General features: G+C 38.2%; 1 protein-coding gene across 1 annotated transcript in view; it reads right to left on the minus strand.

Annotated features, from left to right (window-relative positions):
- The window catches only part of LOC138595055 (B-cell receptor CD22-like), a 34,066-nt gene extending 13,952 nt beyond the window's left edge, over nucleotides 1-20,114 (minus strand). Inside the window, exons 1-10 of the mRNA XM_069666374.1 lie at nucleotides 20,097-20,114; nucleotides 19,555-19,730; nucleotides 13,573-13,679; nucleotides 13,199-13,218; nucleotides 12,333-12,385; nucleotides 12,213-12,238; nucleotides 11,969-12,082; nucleotides 11,482-11,742; nucleotides 11,185-11,311; nucleotides 8,736-8,763 (exon numbers count right to left, since the gene is read on the minus strand). Of these exons, the coding sequence (XP_069522475.1) occupies nucleotides 8,736-8,763; nucleotides 11,185-11,311; nucleotides 11,482-11,742; nucleotides 11,969-12,082; nucleotides 12,213-12,238; nucleotides 12,333-12,385; nucleotides 13,199-13,218; nucleotides 13,573-13,679; nucleotides 19,555-19,730; nucleotides 20,097-20,114 (930 nt within the window). The remainder of the gene's footprint in view (nucleotides 1-8,735; nucleotides 8,764-11,184; nucleotides 11,312-11,481; nucleotides 11,743-11,968; nucleotides 12,083-12,212; nucleotides 12,239-12,332; nucleotides 12,386-13,198; nucleotides 13,219-13,572; nucleotides 13,680-19,554; nucleotides 19,731-20,096) is intronic.
- Between the last annotated feature and the right edge of the window lie 1,486 nt (nucleotides 20,115-21,600).

Below are 21,600 nucleotides of genomic sequence, written 5' to 3' on the forward strand. Positions count from 1 at the left end.
TCCAAAAAACAGGAGCAGAAGATGTTGATGTTGGACACATTTCTGTCTACAGAGTTAAACAACACAAAACCAATGTTTGTAGCATTTCTCGCTTTCCTGTGATCAACATTTTCCACACTTTAACCCACATTTATCAGCCCACATTTTCCCAGAATCCCCTCTTTTAATGCAATGAATTTAACTGTAGATATAAGGTACCTGTCAGAGAGAGAAGGAAGATGACCAATCCACTCGCTGCTGCAGTTAAACTCCTCATTGCTCCCATCTTCTTTCTGTGTGACTTGAGTGACCATAAAACAAGCCAGCGGATAAAAATATTAAGGACACAGCAGTTAAACAATATCGGACATATTGAATATTCTCTTTACTTACAAAGATGAAGGACGTCGTGTTTAAAGATGCCTTTCTTCTGCAGTGAGTCAGCAGAAGACTGATATCAGATTGTCAAACGTCTCATTTCCTTCCTCTTTACATGATTAAAATACATGAGGAGCCAAATGGCAGTAAACATCCACATCAAAAAGAAGTTAAGTTGGAAGCTAGAGAACAATAGTCTGTATAGAGGGGGAGAAGAAAGAGGAAAAAGAGAGGGAAAAAAGGGAAAGACAGAAGACAGAAAAGGACAGAAAATGAGGACTCTTAGTGGCTCTTCTGCATGTGAAGAGTCCCTCCAGGTCGTCATTTTTCATAATAATTCCAGAAATCACCCAAATATTTTATTTTTGCATTTTCTATAAATGGGAATTAAAGATCAAAACAAATTTTACCCAATCCAAAGTGCTTTGGAATGTTTAGATGAAATAAGTTTAAATGAATTATATGACATAAAAAAAACACTTATTAGTATTCAGATTTAATTAAATCAGTACTGTTTGTCATGCTGTGTTTTATTATGCATTCATGATGTGCAGGAAAGTGATACTGTGATTTTCATTCTTCCTCAGAACTTTTAATGACATTAATTCATAGAACTGTATTAGGTATAAGACATTATTTCTAACTAAGGAATTGAAAATATTAGCTTTTAGCTTCTCCTTCCCATTTAAGAAAGGGTTATTTTATAGCCACAATATTATGGTACTGTATTGTGTTATCATGCATGGTGGGGCAAAAAGCAAAACCATGTTTGACTCCTGGTATTACACTGAGATATATAAATAAGTCAAATGAAAGAATTGTTGTAGAAACAAACCACACATTTATTCTAAATAGAAAACGCAGTAAAAAAAAAAACATCCCCCGGGCGCTGGTTTGGCTCGGTTGGTAGAGCAGGCGTCCCATGTATAGAGGCTACAGTCCTCGTCGCACTGATCGCAGGTTCGACTCCCGGTCTGCCGATCCATTTGGTGCATGTCATCCCCCACTCTCTGCTCCCCACATTTCCTGTCTGTCTTCAGCTATTCTATGAATAAAGGCAAAAAAAGCCAAAAAAATAATCTTAAAAAAAACAAAAAAAAAAACATCCCACCCCCCAAACCCTCTCTTTCACACACCCCATCTCCACACACACACACACACACACACACACACACAAAATTATGGAACAAAATAAATAAGAAAAATGATGACAAAAATTATTAATCAAATGACTCCAGTAGTGCAAAGAACACAATCATGAATAAATACAACACACACAAAAATAAATAAAATACAAAAAAAGAGACAGTCAGAGAGGGAGAGAGATACACTGTTTTTTTTTCTTCTCTGCCCGTTTCCACCAAATGCCTTCCAGCAACTGCTCCAGTGGCATCCCTGCATGGGTCTGACAGTAGATGGTAGCTGTGGCCACTTTAATCGGTGGCCACACTTTCTTGGGAGGCTAAAGAGAAGCAGAAACATGAATTTTAAGAACACAACATCAACAATCTGCACATGACAATTTGATATTAGTTTACAAATACCTTCTTAGTATGGAAACCACATTCACATGTCTGTGGGCCCCTGAACAGAGTTGCCTGCCCCCTCAGCTGCATTGGGTATTTCTCAATCTGTAATATTTCATGACAACAAATAGGCAAGTGTCTTTTTAAAAACATTTAGCTTTATCATTTATAACTGTATGCTTATTGCTTTATACAACTCTACCTTCTGATAGAGGTCATGTCACATCTTCTGGCGGGGAGCAGGCCTGTTTCCTGCATCGGACGGCCAAACACCTGTGGCAGCAAACCTCCGCAGGCGTGACATCCATTCATAATCACCCATAGTCCTGTGTTTTTTTTGTGTTGAAGCCATCTGTGGCCAAAGAGGAGAAAAAAACTTACACTATCAAATGCCACCATCTCATCACATAATGCTACCATCATAAGATAAGATAAGACAGAACAAAGTCAATGTTAATATAGTATAGATATGTGAAATTAACTTATTCACAACTACTGAATAAAACATAGAGCTTAAGCATGGAATATAGGGCAAAAATACATAAATGAAGGGTACAAGAGGTAAAAGTGAGGGTCACAAGGTAATGTTGTGTGTAATAATTCTAGTTCCATTATAAGTTATAAGGTCATACTGTAAACAAAACACTGTTACCGTGACAACACGGAGAAAAATCTCATCTTGTTATTTAGCCTACCACACAGCAAAACTCCCCATTCTTTTTTACTAACTGACCCCTCCCCCCACAAGATGTTCATAAATAATGAATAAGCTCATGAAATAGGGCAATGTTATATTCTATGTATATTTATATATTAGCCGAAATGGCCTCAACAACGTTAGGATCGAAGTCATACAACAACGACGTGTGGAGATACAGGATGCATGACGATGTAACATGACAAAATACAATACAAACATAACTTACACGTCTCTAACTCTGACAACAATAATCATTTTAGTGAATGAAGACATCGACCGTGTTAACCAAGACGGTGTTTTTGTTCTTTTACCTACAACTGGATTTGACACAAAGACGCTAACCACAATGATGCTAACGATCAATAGTAATATATGGATGACAATAGTTTTATTGATGGCATTTACCTTGAGATTGAGAGCTGAAATTCCTCTTCGAGTTTGAGTTTGCCACCGCATCTGGTGCAGACCATTACCCCGTAGAAAGTTGGACTTGCATGGCTAAGATTGGCTGAAAGAAAGAGGGGGGCGGGAGCTAGAAAGCTGAAATCCTCTGAGCGCCATCGGTTGGGAAAGATGAGAATTCTGAAATCCGCAATTGGCTTTCAAAGCTGAAATTGGGAAGACGTGATTGGAGGCTCGGAAACAGTCGGATAGGGGTGAGGTGCACCTATGGGTAATTTAGAGTCATCAATTAACCTTACAAGCATGTCTTTGGACTGTGGGAGAAAGCCAGAGACCCCAGAGGGAATCCACGCATGCACGAGGACAACATACAAACTCCGCACAGAAAGGCCCACCTTGCCCATACCGGGGTTTAAACCAGTGACCTTCTCGCTGTGAGGTAACAGCGTTAACCACTGCACCGCCGTGCAGCCAGGAATAGAGTTTATTTTTATTATTGAGAAATATGTAAAATACACGACTCACTCAGTCGCTCTGACGCTGTATCACTTTAACACAAAGCACATATTAAACAACAATCACTTATATTGATGATCAATATTTACACATGGCCTCTACAGTTCATCTCTGTGTGCATTGAGGCAGGAGGCCTCACAGTCTGCAGGTGAGGAGAAGGAACAGGACTGATTGGACCTGTGAACCACGCGGCAGTTTGACTGAACAGGATAAAAATCAGACAGATTATTAAATATAAGAGAGGAGGTAACAATGAAGTGTAACTTTTGTCTTGGTCAGTTTCTTCTCTGTTCACTCTGTGGTCAGGTCGCTGCTGTTTGTAGAGAGAAGCTGAGCACAGACGTGGAGAGACTCTCATGCCTGTTAGTTTGAACCCAACAGAAAAAAACAACCAAACCTCAGAGTGTTCAACAAAATAAAACAACACCTCAGACGTCTGAAGAGATGGATACCATTGTAGGTAAGAGAGTGAATATGTTATCTTGGTGAACTGCTCCTTTAAAGCAGGACGTAGAGGGAGCAGTCAGGCTGATGAAGCCTGAATGTGCCACTGAAACTTCTCCACTAGAGGACAGTGAAACATCAGATACTGAATCAGGACCCTGACAACATTTTACCTTCCAGCTCTGATTGTTGAGTCCAATTTGTTTAACCGTTTGAACTTTATTTGTTATGATTGACAACATTTGCATTTGAACTTGTTGACCACAGATACTTCATTCATTAAACAGACGAGATCCAGATTACATTCATGAAGTGTCAGTGGTTTACAGTCAGTTTACATTGTTGACCAACATATTTGACTCAGTGCAAAAGCAACAACCTCTCAGAACATGTTGATGTAGTTGAGCAAAGGCTCATAATTACTGGCTTGCACAGGCTATAAATTGTGGGCTTTAATTCTGAAAGGGCTTCACATTTGGTGAACATTAACCTACTCTGTTAGGATGAAGGACCCAGGTATTTTAAATGGACCAAGAGGAGGTTTAGAGTTCAAACATGACCTTCTGTGGTCTGTGTACCTTCCTCTCAGCAACATCCCACATCATAATAAACACTGTGGCACATTTCATCCTTACAGACACAAAATGTGAGAAACAAGCAGAAGCTAAAGAACAGATCTGAGTTGTATTGTCTTGATAGCTGTTAAAGAAAATAATACTTAAAATTGATGTGAAATTTCCTTTAAAGCTGAATCCAAATCATTTAGCTCTCTAATGTTTCCGACCACAGAGTTTAAAAACAGATCCGTCACCTGTTGTGGACGCTGGCTGTTTATGTGAATCAGACACAGGAATACTTTGACCATCTAGCAAACTGTGGTACTACTGAGCTTCTCTTGGATATAAATGTGTGACAATCTAAACTCTTAGCAAACCAGGACGCTGATCAGAATATTTTAAAGTATTTATTATTTATTAATTCAAATCAAATGTTACTTTAAAAACAATCAAATCAATACATTTATTTTCACATGTAGTCACGTGAGATACAATGACAATAAAATTTTATCCCTACAACAACTATCAGCGCAGCATCGGGGTCACTGAGAACGCAGCCGGAATTAAATCCCACCACATGATCTCAATGTTTCCTACCATGCAGAGGTGGATGTAAAGATTGTCTTGCTTGTCTGTGTGATAATAGGTTAGTTTTATCCTCTCCGCTTCTTCCATAATGTTCACTTTAATTTTCACATTGGAAAACTACGTTCATAGCAGAGTCTCTCCCGTCCTTTTCAGGCAGGGTTATTGTGAGAGTTTACCTCCAGAGAAGGCTCTCTCCTGCAGGGCAGACCCTCTGCAGACCCCAGCTCTCCCTTCGAGGTTCTTTTTTTCCCTTGTTTTTCTTCATCAGCTGCTAAACGTAGAACATGATTGGTTAGCACCGTTCTATAATCCTGGTTCTTTTTTGAAAACTATGTCCATAGCACAGGAAGGGAGGTGACGGGAGAGCAGGGGCCTGTAAGGGGTCTCTCCCAGCCCTTTCAGGCAGTGTTATCGTGAGACTTTACCTCCAGAGAAGGCTCTCTTCTGCAGGGGAAAGCCCATGCCGGCCCCAGCTCTACCTACGAGGTTCTTTCTTCCCCTCTGTGTCTTTGAAATTACTGGTAATGGTGGTATAAGGGGACACGACCTGCTGAACGGGGACCATGGTCAGCTAGCACCATTCTCCCGTTGTTGTCGCTTCTCTCTTGTCACATTTCTTCTTTTCACTTAGTGTCAGTGCAATTACTTGTATCGGTAGTAGATTGGGACATGAACACTTAACAAAACCGTGGTCAGCTAGCCCTCATTTTCCCTCCTTGTTCTATTTAGGCAGGGTTGTTTGGTGAGTTTAGCCGCAGAGGAGGCTCTGTCCCATGGGGGAAACCCTCCTCAGGCCCCGGTTCTCCCGTCCTGGTTCTTTTCGTGAGGGTTTTTTGCTAAGGTTAGCCTCAGAGAAGGCTCTCTCCTATGGGGGAGACCCCCTGGAGGCCCAAGTTCCCTTCACAGTTCTTTTTCCTTTCTATGTCCATATAAAAACTGGTAAAGGTGGTATATGGGGACGATGGTCAGCTAGCCATCCTCGTCTGTTCAGGCGGGGTTTTTGTGATAGTTTACAAGCAGAGAGGGCTTTGTTCTGCTTGGGAAACCATTTGCAGACCCCTGCACAGTTCTTTTTGTCTCTTGGTGTGATTGAAAATTACTGGTAAAGGAGGTATATTGGAACATGAACAGTAAAACAGGGACCGTGGTCGGCTTGCCCCCTTCTCCCATTCTGGTTCTTCTCATGTGGGATTTTTGTGAATATTTATGCTCTAATCCACAGGGGAAACCCTCTGCAGGCCCCCGTTCTCCTATCACAGTTCTTTTCATGAAGAGTTTTTGCAAGAGTTTACACCCAGAAAAGGCTTTCTCCGTTCCCATCATGGTTGTTTTATTTGTTATAGCCGCTAAAATACACCCTACTTACTTCCTGTTCAAAGTTTAAATGTGCATTGTGAAACAGATGTGAGAACAAGGATAAAACAACGACTTGTGTTGTCCACACCACACCACCTCACCAGTAATATAAAAGTGAAGGCTGTTTTTTTCATGACTTCCATTTTAGTAAAAGGAAAAATTAAGTATCTGAAAGATTAATTAGCCAATCCTTCCAGCAGTGCTCAAATGATCTAAGTTTCCATCCAGACTGCAGAAAGCTTGAAATATCACTTTACACACCATGCATGATGAGACAGTGAAACTTCCTTACCATCATGACTTAATGAACTATGAAATTACTAATTACTAATTACTAATGGATACATTTGTCATTAGATATACTATTTTAGGTTTTAGCTTTTTCACATTCTGGATGCTTCTTTTAAATGTTGTAAGTCAGGGAGAATGTGGATTTTATTAAATACTTGGTATCTCTTTTTTAAAACTTTATTTGAAGGGGTGTGCATAAGACTGAAGTGACACCATCATAACCATGACATGACACCTGTCATGAACATGAAGTCTTTATTTAATGTTCATGACAGTTGTCATTAGGTGTCATTTGTTATGACACGTTGACATTAACAAAGACAAAATAACCAGTCAAACTTAAGGGAACCAATGAATGAAACCAGTGAATATCAGGTAGGGCTTCATTGATCATCTGGGATGTATTCACATGTTAGAGCAGTGAAAGAGACAGGCTAATAGGTAGTCTAGAGGCTTTGGAGGAAGAGCTGCTACAGACAAATTCAGAGAGAAAGGGTTACTGAGTATTAAATATTTATTTATCAGTTGGTCATAAAAAGCATGTTTCACAAATTATATTCACAGTTAAATACTTTAGGACAAGAAGCACTTTTTTAACTAGATTAAATCAGGGTCTAACTTTAAATTGTTTTGCACCAAACTTTAAAAACTAGCTTGAAGTGAAGAACGATGAAATTTAAACCTCTATTTAAACCTCAGTTGTGTTTCTACTCTTAACCTAGATTAAATTTAATTCTGTTTTACCAAAATCATAAACTCAAATTGAAAAAGTGATGCGGTATTAACTTTAAAATTACATTGGAGAAAGCGTAACTTTTAAATTCTCAAAGAAGGAGATTTGGAGCTTCTTTGCCGAGCCTTATTGTCTAATTAACAGACTTAGCTTGATATAAAACCACTTCATGTTAATTCTGTTCATCTTTTAATTCTGGTGAGTAAGCGTCTACAAATTAACTAAACTCTGTTTCATTTTTTGACAGATAAAAACTTAGATTTATTGATTTCCAACACTTATTTAAATAAATCTTGGGTAAAATTCATCTTGTTGATGCAACCCAGCAAAACTCAGTAAATACTTTCATTATTCTTTAGTTATGAAACAGGCAGAGATCGAACTAAGCTGAAAACTGCTGAATGTTAAAGTTATGTTTTATATATAATTGTACCTTCTGGTACCTTCTTGGATCGGCTGATCCTTAGAAATATATTATAAAAATAAAAAAGTAAAATACAAATTTGAAAAAGAATATAGAAATAGAAATATCAGAGTATGAATGCAATATTTGTTGTGGTCATCGGGTTTTGTTGACTGTGCTGTACAGTGCAGCTGGATCCTCTCCAGTTTCCTGACCTCTGCTTCTGAAGGGAAAAATCAAGTGGTTATATAGATTAAGTAGAAAATAATATCCCATCAGTGATAATGATACCAACAGCGCTCGGAAGGCCAAAATAAATGCATGATTCTCAAGTAAATGTATATTGCTATGAGGATGTCCTTTTCTCATGAGCTGCTCACCTCATGGTGGTAATGGCCCTGTAAAATTTGACAGCAGTGTACTCAATGTCTTCCTGTTGCTCCATGTGTCTGTGTGGCCGAGCAGGTCTGATGTCGTAGTACAGATCTGGATCTGTCTGCTTGTTGGAGAAGTGGATGCTGGCATACTGCAGGTCTTCCTGCTCCTCTGGCTGTCCCTGATCAGGTCGACAAAATAATTTTGAGCTCCTATTTTACATGGGAAGGTCTTTCATTGAAATATTGCAATCTCCAAGTGGGTCCCATCCAGTACAGAAAAGCCCAAAACAACAGCAGCTGTGGTGTAGATGTAATAAATATACCTGTGTCACCAACATGCTGCTGTATGACTATGTAAGCTATGTAAAGATCACATAAATCAATGTCTGGAAATATTGTTGATTAGGAACTTGATAAGAACTACTGCAAAACCATATGAATATTTGATATAGTACGTGTTATGATTTACAGTTTATATTTAAAACCTGATTATTTGACTGTAATAATCTGTGGAGCCTGACTTTTAAATAAATTTAGATTCAAATCTCATAAGAAGCAGAAACTATTAGAAGTTTCAGTAAGAAGTGCTCTGTTTGACAGAACCCACAGAAACATGATTGCCTCAGTGTTAAACATATATTTTTTCTCCATGTAACCACAACGTTTTTAAGGTCCTTCCATTTTCTAAAGCTGTTTTGTACAGTGAACAAATGAGGAATTAGTCACTGACATTCAGCCACAGAAACACAGGGTGCTGCCAGCCTCAAGAAAGAATCAGAATATGCGTAAAAAGCTGACCTCAAGGATGTGTTTAATTATTTACATATATTATGGTGCCCCGTATGAGACCTACATACTATAGTCTCTTCTTATTAAGACAGATACACAAAGAACTTTGTTTGCTGGTTATATGTGCAGTTTAACTTTCTGAGCTGTATACTTTTTAGAAATTTATCAAATTTGCCCAGTGTATATTTAATCATGGTGTGTAACAGCACTTGAATTGTTTCACGGAGCAGCCATGGCTTGTGAGACAGCCACTGTGAGACCTTGTCTCAGCAGCTGCTCTGTGCCAAAGCTGTTCCTCTAACAATTGTCAATCAGGATTTTTATGGATATGCATCAGCCTATCTCATTAAAAAGGAATTCATTCAGAACCTGAGTGTCCCTGTCAACTTAGCTTCCTATTACAGTACAGCAACGTTAAGTAGCTGTGAGGGCTTTAAAATATCTCTGTGGCATGTGAAGATGATTGCAAATGTAATGGTCATTAACCAACACTCAAGATAAACCTTTGAAAAAGATAAATACCCTCCATTAGCTCAAACTGAGATCAGGATATATTGCAAATGAGAAAAAAAGAAAAAAAAATCTGTCCGATAGATTGATGGTGTAGAACAGAGCAAGTGCCCCTTCATTGTAACAAGTGAAAATTCACATCTTAAGTTTTTATACACTGCAGCACAGTGAAAATAAGAGAAGCACGTAGATGAGGTCAGCTGGTCAATTGTGATTAGTTATGTGAGTAAAATATACGCTTCACAAGAACCAATTTGGCAAAGGCGCTTCCCTATCCTGTCTGGCACATCAACTCCTTTGGAAACATTAATAGTCAGTGAGGGAGCAGTATGAATGAACAGGAACCAGAAGGGGATTTCTTTTGGATTAGAATAAAATACATAATTCTTCTCACCTGCTGCCTGATGCCTGGTCTCTCTTCAGCCTCAGACGATTCATTGGAAGCCCTCCTCTTTCTGGTTAGGAGAATTTATTAAAAAATAAAATTATACAGTGTTTAAGATCTGAAAACGTTACTTTTGATGATTCAGTTAAACAGAGCTGCTCACCTGATCCACAGGAAGACAGAGAATGACACAATAACCACGAGGACAACAGTGATTGTTCCAGCAACAACAGGTAATTTCCCTCCTCCTGAGAAAAGGTGATCAGAGCGTTGTATGATAAAACATTAAAAAAAAGTTTACAGTCCACATTACATGATGCCTACAATGGAGTGCTACGTAGTCCTGCCCTGCTGTGCTGTGATTGGCTGGTATTGCTGTTTTGTCTGGGAAAGCCAGTCGTAAAAACACAGGACTTTATAAATATTTCTCCCGAATCATGATCGTCTCCTAAATCTAACCAAGTAGTTATGTTGTCTTGACCCAACAGACAACATCATTAAGAGTTTTAAAATTGTCAAGTTTTGTGGTAACACTAGTGGTTATGTTTGGGAAAAGAGCAAGGTGTAAGTCAGAGCAATTGGTCAACTTGGACCATCCTCATGAAACATAAGCTCAATCTCCTGCAGAAAGCTCTAAAGCATGGTTTACGGTAATTGTACCTTAAAGCCCAATTGTACTTGCCAACTACAGCCCAGTAGAGCAGGGAATAGGATCTAGCAATTTAAGAACAAAGAAGTACTTTGTCACAAATACATAACCTCCATTCACAGCTAAGATAAAGTCTGGGCTGTGTTCCTTGATCTGAGGTCCAGATCAGTCAGATAACATGAGGACACACCCCTTGTTTCTGTTCCCAATCTGGAGTATGTTACTGTTGCAACAAGAAGACTCCATAAACTATATACCATGCTGAGGTTTTCTGTCATACTGAAACACATAAAAGCTGATACAAATGTTTCTTTGTTTTTGACTTCAAGAAAAACCTTTTGAAGATGTTTTTATCTGACTTTAAGAAGTCAAACAGGAAGGGTTTTAATCAGATGGATGAAGCATAAGATCACATGATGCTTTTGTATTTTGGTGCAGGATGTGTGTAGCTGAATTCAAAATCTTACCTGCCGCCACAATCAGGTGTAAGGTGGAGTTATGATGTCCTTTTGTGTTCTTGGCTTCACAGTAATAATTCCCACCGTGTTCAGCTGTGATCTCAGTGATGGTGAAGATCTGTCCTGAAGCTTTTGGTGAGTCATCATGCTCCTTGTACCAGGTGTAATTAGCTGCTGGGTTAGCATCACTGCTACAGGTCAGATTCACTGAACTGCCCTCCACTATCTCAGCAGAGGGACTCACTGACACAGAGGGAAGCTTTGGTGAGTCTGGAGGAGATTCAGAGAGACAAATGTCATTTATATCAGATAACATTGTATCAAACGTTAGCATAGCTTTGTCATGTTACATTTTGGCGTAAGGTCATGTATGGAACACTGTGACCCCATGATGTATATTATAAAGCTGTGCATCATATTTGCTCTTGTTTTGTACTTACACTGGACATCTATTAAGAGAGACAAAGACCTTTTCCACCCGTGTACATTCTCAGACTTGCAGTAGTAGGTCCCTCTGTCCTCAGAACTGATGGAGGTGAAATGATAAGTGTGCCCTCGTTCTTTAGGCAGTGTTTGGTTCTCCTTGTACCAGGTGTATTTAGCAGCTGGGTTAGCGTCACTGCTACAGGTCAGATTCACTGAGCTGTTCTCTCTGTTTTCACCAGTGGGACTCACAGACACAGTTGGAACCATCGGAGGATCTGGAAACAATGAAACAAAATGTGTTGAAATTTTTTAGTGCTAGAAGTTGTTGTGTGTGTGGAAGCATCTGAATCTTGATAGGTGGTTGACCCTGAACATCTGTGCAGATGTGGACGCAAAGCTGTGAAAAAGTGCTGCTCTAAAACAGTGCAAGATAAGCAAATGATCAATACAACTTAAAGAGACAGACAGACAGACAGACAGACAGAGCTGTGGTTTACTTACATTCAACACTAACAGAGATCTTTGTAGATGTCTTCCTCCCCAGCTCGTTCTCAGCTGTACAGTAATACTCTCCAGAGTCAGAGGCCTGGATGAACCTGAAGACAAGCTCTGGTCCTGAACTGACACGATGAAGATTCAGAAGTCGATTAATTTTGTCCCAGTTGTATCGAGCTGCTGGGTTAGCGTCACTGCTACAGGTCAGAGTCACTGATGTGCCCTCCACTATCTTAGCAGAGGGACTCACTGACACAGAGGGAAGCTTTGGAGCATCTGGAGGAGAAAACACAACATGTAATGACACATTTTTTAATGAAACTTTTTTAAATTGACATCAGTTCAGACACAAAACTGGTGGAAATCAAACCTTAAGCTCATCAACATCACAGATATAAAGAACTGTTCGGCAGTGCTGAAGGCCTGAGAACAAGGAAGTGATCCCGGTTTAGCGTTTGTGGAGACTGTTAACTGATAAATCAATTTTAAAGACATAATGATGCTGACTTGTGTCGCTAAATTTCAAGTGTAAGCTTCTGATATGGCTTAATTTTGTAGTGCAGACAGAGGAGAAGAGATTATTATACAATATCTCTACAATCTCACGGGGCAAAGACTTTTTTCACTCAATTCTGCCCATTAAATCAGCAAATATCACTGAGGTTCATGCAGTTAAAGCAACTGGGAGCGACTTTCATTGTGTGTCGATCTTGGCGACCCCTGTGGACACATCGGTACATCTCATTTCTCTGCTGATCTTGTCCTGTACATGTGTTTGTAGTGTGTTCTGATGAAAAATCTCCTCCTGCTGTCTTTTAACAGTCAATCGTATCACTCACTATAAAACTTTGCTGTACAAAATGTAAACAAAGGCTGTAAATCACCTCGTCTGAGACCGACCTGGTGGCAGCCGTGACAGGACTTAAAATAACTATATATAAAAAGTCAACTGCTTTTGTAGGTAGGTCATAACCAGCTAAAAACTCCTCACAGCAGCTTTAACGTACAGGAGTTTAATGTCAGTGGAAGACTGTGAATGTACTCACACACTGAAGGAGAGGGGAACTTCTCATATCCTCCTACAGCACAGGAAAATCTGTCTGTATCACCTTCCTGGTCTGGATAATACTGTAAATATTCACGTTTAATTTTCTGTCCGTTCTTGATCCAGACATAGGAAGAAGCACCAGGACAACTGAGACACTTAAAGAGCAAACGCCCACCTGGTCTGCTCACCTGCAGCTGGGGAGCTGAACCTGTGTAGAAATGACAGTTTATTCATTTGCACGTGTGCACAATCATTTACAGTGTTTTCGAAACAAGAAATTATAAAATAAATAATTGAATATTTTAGTGAAAACTTTACCTGTGACAGACAGGGTGACTCCATCATAATTAACATATGTGTCTTGGTTTGTTATGATCCTGAACTTGTATTCAGCTGAGTCGCTCTCTCTCAGGTCTGTGACTGTCAGAGTGCATCTGTTCCCCTCACAGTGATTCTGCACACGACCTGAATACTTTGATTCTGTTTCAACATCTATAAATTCATGACCTTCTATTCTGGTGAACCAGAATTTTTTCTCAACTTTGTTATCCTTCTTATTTACTCTTGATGGGTATGTGTAGGTGCAGCTGATGTTCACTGTTGATCCTTTTGCGGCACAGGTCTTTGGAGGAGAGTACGTCACTCTCCAGCCATTCTGACCCTGTACCACTGTAACACAGAGCACATCAGGAAACACAATCAACATGTATGACTTGAATTATCACAGAGTCTGTGCTTTTCTTTGGAAAGTTTACTCTGTGGTCAGGTTGCTGCTGAGTTAAGTGTGAAAACTAAAGAGAAATGCAGAACACTGAGGCGTGAGAAACTGTACTGTGTGGTTCAGATGTAAGATGCTAAAAGATGAAGTTCAAACAGTGTCTTGAGACTTCACAGTGACACAAGTGCACATTTCAAAAAACTTTACAATGATCAAAGTTTCTATTTATAGAAATAAAAACTGATCGTGCACCACATGAGCTGAAGCCTCTGCAACCAGGGTCGGCTTCAGAAAAGAGATACAAAGGGTGTCAGGTTTTCAACGAGTAAGGAGGGAACAGTTATAAATGTGTACAATAATATTTTCAGTTTACAGCATGTACAAGTTTTTCACACAGAGCTTCTTTATCCAAAAAACAGGAGCAGAAGATGTTGATGTTGGACACATTTCTGTCTACAGAGTTAAACAACACAAAACCAATGTTTGTAGCATTTCTCGCTTTCCTGTGATCAACATTTTCCACACTTTAACCAACATTTATCAGCCCACATTTTCCCAGAATCCTCTCTTTTAATGCAATGAATTTAACTGTAGATATAAGGTACCTGTCAGAGAGAGAAGGAAGATGACCAATCCACTCGCTGCTGCAGTTAAACTCCTCATTGCTCCTCTCGTCTTTCTGTGTGACTTTAGGGACCAAAAAAGCAGATAAAATAATAAGTATACAGAAATTAAACAGAATGACACATATTGATTATTATTTTTACTTACAAAGGTGAAGGACGTCGTCGTCAAAGATGTCTTTCTTCTGCAGTCAGTCAACAGAATAGAGAATTGTGAGGCTTGTTTCCTTCCTCTTTACACGACTAAAATACATCAGGTGCCAAATGCCAGCTAACACCTACATCACAAAGAAGTTAGGTTGTTTTAAGCTAAGTTAAGAGAGACTTAAAAAAAACTAGTGACACAGCTTGTTGGTTTCAAACCTGTTTGCTGCATAAATCACAAGAAAAGAGCAAAAAGAGAAGAGGAAAACAGGTGTGTTTCATTTCCTCTGCACTGCAGCAGTATGTGATAAAAAAACGGTCACATGCTGAGAACAGAGTTTATTTTAACTATTGTGTCATGAGTTATTCTAGTTAAGCTATGATTTTGATTAGTATTTTGGGCTCAGATATTATTTCCTGTTTTACTTTGTCACTTTCTCTCTTGGTGTCATGAGTTCTTATTGTTTAGTTTTGTATTTAGTTTTCTTTGTTTTTTTTTACAATTTAGTCGTTTAGTCAAGTATTGTATTTGTGTTTCATGGGTTTAGATCATTTCCCGTTTTACATTGTCACCGTGTCTCTTGTGTTGATCCACTTCCTGCCTTTGTGTTTCCCGCTTGTTTGATTACGTACCCTGCCCTTATTGTTTTCACCTGCCCCTTTATTGTCTCACCTGTGTCTGATCAGCCTCACCTCCTAAGTTTATTTAGTCTTTGTGCTCCCTTGTCTCAGTGTCAGTTTGTCGTTTCATAGTTACTTTCCCATGTATACCTTATGTTGTATGTTGTATATTTTCCCAAGTATACGTTATGTTGTAAGTGTACGAACATCAATGTACTAGTAACTATACTATAAGGGGATGTATAGATATATATACTTCTAGTCCACTTTTTAGTTTATGAAAGTATACTATAATAAGTGTTCCCCATTGCAAGAAAATATCACAATTTTATATAGGCTTGCCATTGCCAAGTTATGTGGAAATCTAAGTACCTGCTTCTGGTCTTACAGATGTTTTTTGGTTGAGTTCTGTATCACAGTCAAATATATGTCAGACTAAGCAAAGATACAACAGTGCGGTACACTTGAAAGATGGTACAATGTGTTTAACTGATGACTTGAGTCATTCTTCAACAAAAGTGTGCACTTCAAAGCTTGTAACAGACTTGATTCACTCTGGCTAATATTTTACAGCCATTACCAGAATATACGGTATATATATGTAGAATTCGTAAAGTGTACTTTCATAAACTAAAAAGTGGACTAGTAGTACAAAGCTAACTGGTACACTAACTATTGCTGACTGAGTTGTTTAAGTTGTTATTATACAGTTGTAAAGTTTGCTATTTTATGTTACGAAATGCAAAAAAAATATTTTCGTTAGTGTTTGAAATGTGTCTGTTCACAACATATGTTCTGAATATGGCTTTAGTTGGTAATTGTCATTTTTGAGCTGGTTTATAGTTGCAACCATGAGTGAGGAGGCTGTTACATTTCATGAGTCCAGCTGCATTTTCACAGGTATTGTGGTATGTCCCACATGTAGGAGAGGAACTCCTTATGTCCTCCACTTGTCGGGAGGTGTAATGCCCTATCCCCAAAGTAGTCCAGACAAAATAATTTATTGCCTTTGGAGCAAAATGGAGGATATATTCGCTGATACTGGTAGTATATAACTGGTAAAAGGACAGTGTACTTATAGGTTTACTTGCTGTATACTTCGAAATATACTTTAATGAACTAAAAAGTTGACAAGAAGTATATAACTAGTATATATGTTCACATATATTATATATCATATATGTTGTTTATACTCTAGTCCACATGACAGTTGCAGTACAAAATAAAACTAAAAAAGTTAGGGGCCTGTAAGGGGTCTCTCCCAGCACTTTCAGGCAGTGTTATCGTGAGACTTAACCTCCAGAGAAGGCTCTCTTCTGCAGGGGAAAGCCCATGCAGGCCCCAGCTCTCCCTACGAGGTTCTTTTTCCTCTCTATGTTCATATAAAAACTGGTAACGGTGGTATATGGGGACCATGGTCAGCTAGCCATCCTCGTCTGTTCAGGCGGGGTTTTTGCGATAGTTTACAAGCAGAGAGGGCTTTGTTCTGCTTGGGAAACCATTTGCAGACCCCTGAACAGTTCTTTTTGTCTCTTGGTGTGATTGATAATTACTGGTAAAGGTGGTATATGGGAACATGAACAGCAAAACAGGGACCGTGGTCGGCTTGCCCCCTTCTCCCATTCTGGTTCTTCTCATGTGGGATTTTTGTGAATATTTAAAATGCTCTAATCCACAGGGGAAACCCTCTGCAGGCCCCCGTTCTCCTATCACAGTTCTTTTCATGAAGAGTTTTTGAAAGAGTTTACACCCAGAAAAGGCTTTCTCCGTTCCCATCGTGGTTGTTTTATTTGTTATAGCCGCTAAAATACACCCTACTTCCTTCCTGTTCAAAGTTTAAATATGCATTGTGAAACAGATGTGAGAACAAGGATAAAACAACGACTTGTGTTGTCCACACACCACCACCTCACCAGTAATATAAAAGTGAAGGCTGTTTTTTTCATGACTTCCGTTTTAGTAAAAGGAAAAATTAAGTATCTGAAAGATTAATTAGCCAATCCTTCCAGCAGTGCTCAAATGATCTAAGTTTCCATCCAGACTGCAGAAAGCTTGAAATATCACTTTACACACCATGCATGATGAGACAGTGAAACTTCCTTACCATCATGACTTAATGAACTATGAAATTACTAATTACTAATTACTAATGGATACATTTGTCATTAGATATACTATTTTAGGTTTTAGCTTTTTCACATTCTGGATGCTTCTTTTAAATGTTGTAAGTCAGGGAGAATGTGGATTTTATTAAATACTTGGTATCTCTTTTTTAAAACTTTATTTGAAGGGGTGTGCATAAGACTGAAGTGACACCATCATAACCATGACATGACACCTGTCATGAACATGAAGTCTTTATTTCATGTTCATGACAGTTGTCATTAGGTGTCATTTGTTATGACACGCTGACATTAACAAAGACAAAATAACCAGTCGAACTTAAGGGAACCAATGAATGAAACCAGTGAATATCAGGTAGGGCTTCATTGATCATCTGGGATGTATTCACATGTTAGAGCAGTGAAAGAGACAGGCTAATAGGAAGTCTAGAGGCTTTGGAGGAAGAGATGCTACAGAAAAATTCAGAGAGAAAGAGTTACTGAGTATTAAATATTTATTTATCAGTTGGTCATAAAAAGTATGTTTTACAAATTATATTCACAGTTAAATACTTAAAAAAATCAGGGTTTAACTTTAAATTGTTTTGCACCAAACTTTAAAAACTAGCTTGAAGTGAAGAAAGATGAAATTTAAACCTCTATTTAAACCTCAGTTGTGTTCTTCTCTTAACCTAGATTAAATGTAATTCTGTTTTACCAAAATCATAAACTCAAATTGAAAAAGTGATCCAGTATCAACTTTAAAATTACATTGGAGAAAGCGGAACTTTTAAATTCTCAAAGAAGGAGATTTGGAGCTTCTTTGCCGAGCCTTATTATCTAATTAACAGACTTAGCTTGATAGAAAACCACTTCATGTTAATTCTGTTCATCTTTTAATTCTGGTGAGTAAGCGTCTACGAATAAGTTAAACTCTATTTCATTTTTTGTACAGATAAAAACTTAGATTTACTGATTTCAAACACTTATTTAAACAAATCTTGGGTAAAATTCATCTTGTTGATGCAACCCAGCAAAACTCAGTAAATACTTTCATTATTCTTCAGTTATGAAACAGGCAGAGAACAAACTAAGCTGAAAACTGCTGAATGTCAAAGTTATGTTTTATATATAATTGTACCTTCTGGTACCTTGTTGGATTGGCTGATCCTTAGAAATATATTATAAAAATTATAAGTAAAATACAAATTTGTAAAAGAAAATAGAAATATCAGAGTATGAATGCAATATTTGTTGTGGTCATCGAATTTTGTTGACTGTGCTGTACAGTGCAGCTGGATCCTCTCCAGTTTCCTGACCTCTGCTTCTAAATGGAAAAATCAAGTGGTTATATAGATTAAGTAGAAAATAATATCCCATCAGTGATAATGATAACAACTATGGCAAGCCGTTTTAACATTTAATCAAACCACGCTCCTATCTGTAATTACATTTTAGATAGCCATAATAGCATTTCTCCTAGTCAAAATTGTATTCTCACTAGTCAGAATGGTAATTAAAGATACCCGCAATAACATTCTTACTAGTAGAAATTGTATTTCAAGATATCTACAACTTTGATTGTACTAGTCAAAACTAAATTTAAGATATCTAAAAATCCTTAAAAAGTATAAGTGGCCGTTTTAACATTTAATGGCTAGACTGGATATGTATTGCAGATATCTGTAATTCAATTCCTCCTAGTCAAAAAGAACATTTCAGATATCCACAATGACATTCTTCCTATCCACAATTGTCATTTCAGATATCCACAACGCCATTCTTCCTAGGACAAATGACGTCACTTTTGCTATTCATGTGTATTGGGCTTTCAATTTCAGTTATCCACAATTACATTCTGGATATCTAGAATGAACATTCTGGATAGACAGGACGCCATTTTATGAAATGAAAATTATGACTAGTAACAATTGGATTGAAGATATCTGAAATGGGAGTTTTTCCTAGTAAGAATTCTATTGCAGATATCCAGAATGTTCATTCTAGATATCCAGAATGTAATTGTGGATATCTGAAATTGAAAGCCCAATACACATGAATGGCAAAAGTGACGTCATTTGTCCTAGGAAGAATGGCATTGTGAATATCTGAAATGACAATTGTGGATAGGAAGAATGTCATTGTGGATATCTGAAATGTTCTTTTTGACTAGGAGGAATTGAATTACAGATATCTGCAATACATATCCAGTCTAGTTATTAAATGTTAAAACGGCTTGCCATATAACAACAGAGCTCGGAAGGCCAAAATAAATACATGATTCTCAAGAAAATGTATTTTGCTCTGAGGATGTCCTTTTCTCATGAGCTGCTCACCTCATGGTAGTACTGGCCCGGTTAAATTTGACAGCAGTGTACTCAGTGTCTTCCTGTTGCTCCATGTGTCTGTGTGGCCGAGCAGGTCTGATGTTGTAGTACAGATCTGGATCTGTCTGCTTGTTGGAGAAGTGGATGCTGGCATACTGCAGGTCTTCCTGCTCCTCTGGCTGTCCCTGATCAGGTCGACAAAATAATTTTGAGCTCCTATTTTACATGGAAAGGTCTTTCATTGAAATATTGCAATCTCCAAGTGGGTCCCATCCAGTACAGAAAAGCCAAAAACAACAGCAGCTGTGGTGTAGATGTAATAAATATACCTGTGTCACCAACATGCTGCTGTATGTGTAATGTTCTGTGTAACCTGTTTGTTTTAATTTGATCTGTGTTCACTTCCTGTTTTATTTTGTATCCTGGTGCTTGTGTATCATGTCTAGTGTTACTTCCTGCCTTTGTTCAGTTTCCCGCCAGTTTTTTCCCTACACCTGTATCCCATTGGTAATTAGTCCAGCCTGTATATATACCCCTGTGTTTCCACTCACCCTCTGCCAGATTGTCATTGTCACCCTCGTGTGTTCATGTTTTCCAGCCTCGATATTATTGTGTTTGCTTGCCCGGTTTTTAAACCCTGTTTGGATTTTTGGATTTTGGTTTTTGTGGATTGCCCGTTTTGGATTGTTCTGCCCTTGCTGACGGATGTCCTGTGTATTACCTTTGAACGTTTTCAGTAAAGTAGTTTTCCTGCTACTGGATTTTTGTGTTCTGGACTTTTTCTCTGCATTTGAGTATCCTTGGTTTAGGATTGTTACAGTATGACTATGTAAGCTATGTAAAGATCACATAAATCTATGTCTGGAAATATTGTTGATTAGGAACTTGATAAGAACTACTGCAAAACCATATGAATATTTGATATAGTACGTGTTATGATTCACAGTTTATATTTAAAACCTGATTATTTGATTGTAATAATCTGTGGAGCCTGACTTTTAAATAAATTTAGATTCAAATCCCATAAGAAGCAGAAATTATTAGAGGTTTCAGTAAGAAGTGCTCTGTTTGACAGAACCTACAGAAACATGATTGCCTCAGTGTTAAACATATATTTTTTCTCCATGTAACCACAATGTTTTTAAGGTCCTTCCTTTTTCTAAAGCTGTTTTGTACAGCCAACAAATGAGGTATTAGTCACTGACATTCAGACACAGAAACACAGGGAGCTGTCAGCCTAAAGAAAGAATCAGAATATGCGTAAAAAGCTGACCTCAAGGATGTGTTTAATTATTTACATATATTATGGTGCCCCGTATGAGACCTACATACTATAGTCTCTTCTTATTAAGACAGATACACAAAGAACTTTGTTTGCTGGTTATATGTGCAGTTTAACTTTCTGAGCTGTATACTTTTTAGAAATTTATCAAATTTGCCCAGTGTATATTTAATCATGGTGTGTAACAGCACTTGAATTGTTTCACGGAGCAGCCATGGCTTGTGAGACAGCCACTGTGAGACCTTGTCTCAGCAGCTGCTCTGTGCCAAAGCTGTTCCTCTAACAATTGTCAATCAGGATTTTTATGGATATGCATCACCCTATCTCATTAAAAAGGAATTCATTCAGAACCTGAGTGTCCCTGTGAACTTAGCTTCCTATTACAGTACAGCTATGTTAAGTAGCTGTGCTTTAAAATATCTCTGTGGCATGTGAAGATGATTGCAAATGTAATGGTCATTAACCAACACTCAAGATAAACCTTTGAAAAAGATAAATACCCTCCATTAGCTCAAACTGAGATCAGGATATATTGCAAACGAGAAAAAAAGAAAAATTAATTTGTTCGATAGATTGATGGTGCAGAACAGAGCAAGTGCCCCTTCATTGTAACAAGTAAAAATTCACATCTTACGTTTTTATACACTGCAGCACAGTGAAAACAAGATAATACATCTCAAGGGGTTTATCCTGACATAAATACATTTCTGACCAATAAACTAGGCTCATTGTAAAGCTAACTCTTGAGAATTTGGACTAAGTATTAAGTGTTC

Source organism: Semicossyphus pulcher, unplaced genomic scaffold, assembly GCF_022749685.1.
Source record: "Semicossyphus pulcher isolate SPU_LCO1_2020_fin unplaced genomic scaffold, fSemPul1.0.p SCAF_17, whole genome shotgun sequence".
In the NCBI taxonomy this organism is placed as follows: Eukaryota; Metazoa; Chordata; class Actinopteri; order Labriformes; family Labridae; genus Semicossyphus; species Semicossyphus pulcher.